General features: G+C 40.4%; 1 protein-coding gene across 1 annotated transcript in view; it reads right to left on the reverse strand.

Moving 5' to 3' along the window:
* Positions 1 to 5,778, reverse strand: part of LOC127801758 (ATPase GET3A) — a 34,097-nt gene extending 28,319 nt beyond the window's left edge. Inside the window, exons 1-2 of the mRNA XM_052337145.1 lie at positions 5,211 to 5,778; positions 4,267 to 4,391 (exon numbers count right to left, since the gene is read on the reverse strand). Coding sequence (XP_052193105.1) covers positions 4,267 to 4,391; positions 5,211 to 5,474 — 389 coding nt within the window. The 5' untranslated portion in view covers positions 5,475 to 5,778. The remainder of the gene's footprint in view (positions 1 to 4,266; positions 4,392 to 5,210) is intronic.
* Positions 5,779 to 6,000: the final 222 nt, after the last annotated feature.

Here is a 6,000-nt window from a genome sequence, read left to right on the forward strand (position 1 = left end):
CACAAGTTCCTCAATGGCTAAAACATAGCCTTCATCCCGACCTTCATCCCTAATATGATTTATGCCCAGATTATCTGAGGAAACCATATCCTATCCAAACTATTAGATGCATGAAAGCCATCTTCATAGCAGTTCTCATCTCTAATTTGATTTATAAACTGATTCTCAACAATCTTCAACTTCCTGCTCTTGTAAAATGTGGTCTACACAAATCTCCCTATCCAATCTCCTTTCTTCTTCGGAATCCTGAGTTACCCTTGACAAGTTTATTTCAGTTCCAGCACCGACTTCCTTAATATTGACTGAATTTTCAGTTGGAACTTCCTGATTCCATGCAAACAATTCAGCAACTCATTTTTCCTTGTGTTTGTTGAAATATCCCTCTACATGAACTTCTTTTTCAAGAATATCATATGGTCCCTTTGCATCTGCTGCCCTATCAACCTAATCGTTACATATTCCCTTTGGAAAATGCATTTCACCACCAATATTATCTCTGATGTTGCAGTCATCATTCTTGATAATTCTGCCTAAATCAAAATACTCCTTCTACAGATACTCGGAGGTATTTAATGAATCATTTTCCCATAATCTAGACTTTTCTTTAGGCGACTCCATTTTCAGGAACTCCTTTTGGTTAGAACTTCTACGATGATCATCTAAAACATTTTTTCTCGGTTTATCGAAGAATTCAACAGGAAAGATGACCTGATACATTTTAGATAGCGTCATCCAAAAATTTTGTATCTCCTTGCATATAACACTGTCGATCTAATTATCTTTTTTTTTTTCCCATGTCTGATGCTTTTGGCCAAGCTCCTCGTGATTTTTGTTGTATCCAACTGAAAATGCAGCATCCTTTTGCTGCAACTAAGACTTCACTTGTTTCATGTGCGCACTGCTCCCCATGGCCGACATCTCACGAACAGGACATCCCACTGAAAATGAAGCATTCTTCTGCTGCAATTGAGACTCCAATTGTCTCATGCATGCACTGCTCCCCATGGCCGACTTCTCACAAATAGGACACTGCGAAGACGAATGAGTAGGAGTTCTGTACATATTGAATCCCACACTTCCCTTCAGTATCTTCTTCACAACAATCACCTAGGATAAACAATCGCCTCACAACACTCAGCGACCTTCAATTCCCCAGCAGAATGAGTTGCATGCTGGCAATAGATCCGATTCTCGCCTCAAAGAGCACCCGCTCTTCTTCGCCTTTCCAATTTGAACAAGGTTAACCAGATTTAAAAGCCATAATCAACCTCTTGTTTCCTTTACTCATAGTCTAAAATTCAATTGAAATCATCGCCTGTGGAATTCTCTTCACTGATTCGTTGATATGCATTGTTGGACTTCTAATCGAAATCTCTTAAATCACTGCTCAATCAGCTCCGATAATGGCTAAGGTCGCCTTCCTAAACCGCGACTGCAGCAGCTTGGACACAGCAACTAATCAAACTATTGCTTTGCCTTCACAATCGAGCCTTTTATTTCTCCTCCACAATTTGAACCGAAAGCCCAAAGTACTTCTTGTGAGTTCGATCAGTTATGTTGCAACCTCTAGGGAACAGCTGCTATGCTCCGCCTAATTGAGAATCGATCTCCTCTCTATTCAACAACCTTGGATCTGTTTCACTGAATCGCTTATATGTATCGCCTATCAAATTAGTCAACTCTGCTGCTCTAAATCACTAGAAATCTCAGCCGAAAATCATCTTGTAGGTTTCACCTAAGTCACCATGCAGTAGCCAATAACCACTGGCTCTGAACCACCTTCAAATTCGACAGATAGTTCTCTAAATTCCGCCCTAGGAAAGTCAAACTTGCACAAACAGAAGAAACCGAAGGCTAAGGACTACTCTAGAGTCACCGAAAGCATCGTCGGACAACGTTTGGCCTACTCGCTTCCAAAAATCGAACAACACTTCCATATCACAAGCTTAGAGTCGCCTGTACCGCCTTCACAATCTGGACCTTAATCATGCCAAAATTCACCATTGGAATCGCCGACCGTGAAGTGATCGGAAATTACGAAGCACTAGCTGAGGACTATCGCTAAGGAACAACAGCCAAGACCGCCTGGGTTTGCTTGCCTTTATCACATGTAGCGACTTGAATCCAGCCACTAGGATAGCTGGAATTTGCACAACCCGCAAGAATCGAAGGCTCACTATTGATTTCAGAATTTACCGCGTCGAAAGTATCAACGTCTTGAGAGTTCGATGGGCTCTCGTTGCAACTCCTGTGAATCGCCTCTATTGGATCGACTCTGATCACACCACTCGCTACGGATCGGTATTCTATAATTTCCTGCCAATCATGGAATTTAGTGCAACTGATCACTATGGATCATTGGTAATCGGTTTTGTTGCTGTCATTGGCTCACCAAATCGTTGTTAGATCACTTCATCGAAATCGCTGAGATTATCTCCTAAGATTACAACCTACCTTGTTGCTGCTGGTTTCTGTAATCACCTTCAGATTTCATAAATCAACTGCATCAGACAGCAACTGTCGACATCTGTCAGAAATTAATCAACAAAGAAAACCACCAAGGAATGATGGCTCTAATAATAATTGTCATGTACTAGGGTTTTGATAGGAAATTAAGAGAAATTAGAGGAAGAATTAGACAGATAGGAAGGAAAAGGCAGCAAGAATTGGGGGAGGAATATAGAGAACAACAAAGAGAGGGAGATCAAAGGGATCGTGAGAGGGAGTTTAGAGAGAGATATGAGAGAATTCAAGAGAGGAAAAAATGAGGGAATTCATTAATCAATCAAAAGGGCATATAAGTATATAACGAGCAATGAGAAAACAACTTACAAAGGGGTAAAATTGGAATATGACATTTTACTTTAGCATACTCACCTCAACCTCACAAAATTCATGAGGTTGAGTTTAGCCCTATAAACTCACCTCAACTCGGTTGAATTGAGAGAGTTGTCATGTTACTAAACACACAACTTACTGTGTCTAGGGGCAAACTCAACTCAACTTGCCCCTAAAACCATTCCCGAACGGGCCCTAATTAGAAAATGAATATTTGTCACTCCTCTTCCCAACATATATCTCCTCTAGAAGTCTTGACACACGTTTATGCTTGATAATATATGTCCTTAATAACTTGTATATAAGCAATCTGGATTCCCTTCTTCTCTAAAATCCTCCACATCTTTATCTAAATTAGTAATACCATATGCAAATCTTTCTATTTATCTCTACATCTCACCACATCATGGAAATATATATTATATATTTTAAGTGTGTTCCTAGCGTATGATGTCCAGCATCCCTTTTAAACTAGCATGCCATCATATCTATGTTGCGTTGTATTAGCATTACACATCTATGCCCACGCTTCAAATGCAACTACTATACAACCAAGTGGCCCACGTGGAGCTACATAAAAGGACAACCAGGTAATAATCAATCCTCCAGCGGCCACCTCAAAGATATGTAGATCTTGAGAATCAGCTAAAAGAGAGATTACATTAGAAGCACAACAACTTACCAAAAGAAACCCATTGACAACAAATTGGGTGCAAAGATCCAAAAGTACTATTTAGTAATGCAACCGGACAACAAAAAAGAAATCCAGCTACTTAAAACACTTTTTTAAAGCTTTAAAGGGGCACCCTAGCGCATTAGAGACTATGTTGTGTGAGGATTGAGGGAAGTTCATCCTTTGTACACAGCCTTACTCTTGGTTTTTTGCAAAGAGGCTTCTGTCAATTATGTAATTTTCAATTAGTATTAGCTGATCCTTCCTCTCAATCCCATCAAGAAGCTTATATCCATGGATGGTAAGCAAATTTGCACTGGGTAAAAATTTTGGAGGCCATTCACACAGATATTGTGATGACACTAGATTCAATTTCCGAAGCTGGTAAAATATCATATATGGGAAACATAGACCTACACTGAATTGGGTAAACATTATCTAAAAACCAATCAGATTCACATTTGGTCACGTAATATCATATGTTGGAAAGGGGTCTTACATTGAACTTGACCTAAACATTATCTAAAATCCGACCGCGTTCACATTTAGCAAGGAAGACTACAGAACTAGTACTAGTTCTAGTGGTTTCTACCCCTGATTATTTACGTATCTCATGTCCTTCTGTTTGCTCACAGTTGGTTATTGTGTTATATCTGATAAGGACATTCTCTCAAAAGACACTTTACTTTAGGTTTCCTCAAAAAAAAAAAAAAAAAGGGAAAAAGAATGAAGCTATAAATGAAAACGGTGATTACTTAAGCATCTCTGCAAAGCTCATAGCCTCATCAATTCCAGGAATTGCATTAGCCAGATCGGACAAAAAACCATCCATCCCATCAGAACCAAGTGCCTCCTCGTTCTCCACAGTTGGATCAACCTCCTGCAAAAACCAGAATAAAAATACAGAATTAAGACCACAACAGACAAAATCATGTTTTCCAAAAGGCAATAACTAGATAACTGTGAGGTACTTGATCAGATGGCCAATCTTCAACAAAGACCCTACAGTCAAATCTTCCTCTTAAAGGAAAAGAAGAAACCCATATGTACTGAGTTCAGAAAAATTGTAAATCTAGTGAACGTGTCATTCAATCTTCAATGGAGTAAACACTTGCCGAGCTCCACAATTTGAGTTCATAACGCTGCAAACTATTATCTTTCCACTTAAAATATGGAAACATGGATTAGAGACATACGTGGTTTCAATATCCACAAGCATATCTTGTGTATGTAAACAGGTGAGCACCAGTTTGTGTTTGTGTGTGTGTAGAGAGAGGGGGAGAGAGACAGCATCCATGCTGCTGCAATCTAATTAGACATTAAATACACAACTTTTCACTTGAAACAACAAGCAGACACACATGATAATGTAGATTTGTATACGGGGGCTTAAGTCTTCTATCCCGTCCTTGTGCGTGTGTTGATTACCAAATACCAATTTTGGGGGGAAAAATACATACCTATAAGCTTCAAAATACAATAACACACCCAAAATCATGAAAAGGACACGGCCATAATTCACCAAAAGCAAAGAATCTGGCCCGACACAACGATGTGGAAAAAAACTGAACATCCTCAAAATGTCACCCAAACCAAGAGCCAAATAGGGAAAGCACTCGAGGCAAGGGGCAAATTTGAGGCAGTAAAGGCTACAATCCAATCGACGACGCAATAGAAAGAGACAGAATGAAGTTCATACCATGGCGTATAAATTGGAGAAGCCGTGGACGAGAGTGGGGGTTTTGGTGAAGCGCTGCTGAAAGGCGTCGCTGAGGTTGTGGGCGGGGTCGGTGGAGATGATGAGGACGGAGGATCGGACGGAGGCGAGAAGGATGGAGAGGATGGAGCTGCAGGTAGTCTTGCCGACGCCGCCCTTGCCGCCTACGAAGACCCACTTGAGGGACTCTTGCTCCAGAATGTTCTTCACCGATCCCTCCGGCAATTCCTGATCCGAAGAAGCCATTCCTATCTATCTATCAATCAATCAATCAATTCAAGGACGAAGAATATGCTCTGAAGATCGCCCGCGTGCGAGAGATACGTCTGGAAGAGTCAAATCGAAGCGAAGGCGAGAGAGCGTGGCGGCGTTGTTACGGAGTCGGGAAGAATTGATCTCCGAGATTGATTGTCCGATCTCGCGTACGCAATTTGTCTGTTAGTTTGTTCGTGTCTCGAGCGTTCTGTTCGTTCTTACGCTTGTTTTTGTCTCCCAATTCAAGGCTCAAGCCAACCGAGCTCGCTGAGTCCAGCTGAAAGATCCAGAAATTGGCACTTGCCAACACCACTTTATTTTTTTATTGGACCGATTTGTTGGGCCCAAGATTGTTGGTTCCATTCGTCATTGTCTTTTTTTTTTAATTTTAAATAAAAATAAGCTAATTATGTTTTGGGTTTAAGTAATAACCTTTAAGTTATTGGTTCCAACTTTGGTCACTCCAAGTTCTTTTCTAACTTCTTGTTAGTTTCATTTTATTTGATGATTTGCAATT

The sequence above is a fragment of the Diospyros lotus genome, chromosome 5 (genome assembly GCF_014633365.1).
Source record: "Diospyros lotus cultivar Yz01 chromosome 5, ASM1463336v1, whole genome shotgun sequence".
In the NCBI taxonomy this organism is placed as follows: Eukaryota; Viridiplantae; Streptophyta; class Magnoliopsida; order Ericales; family Ebenaceae; genus Diospyros; species Diospyros lotus.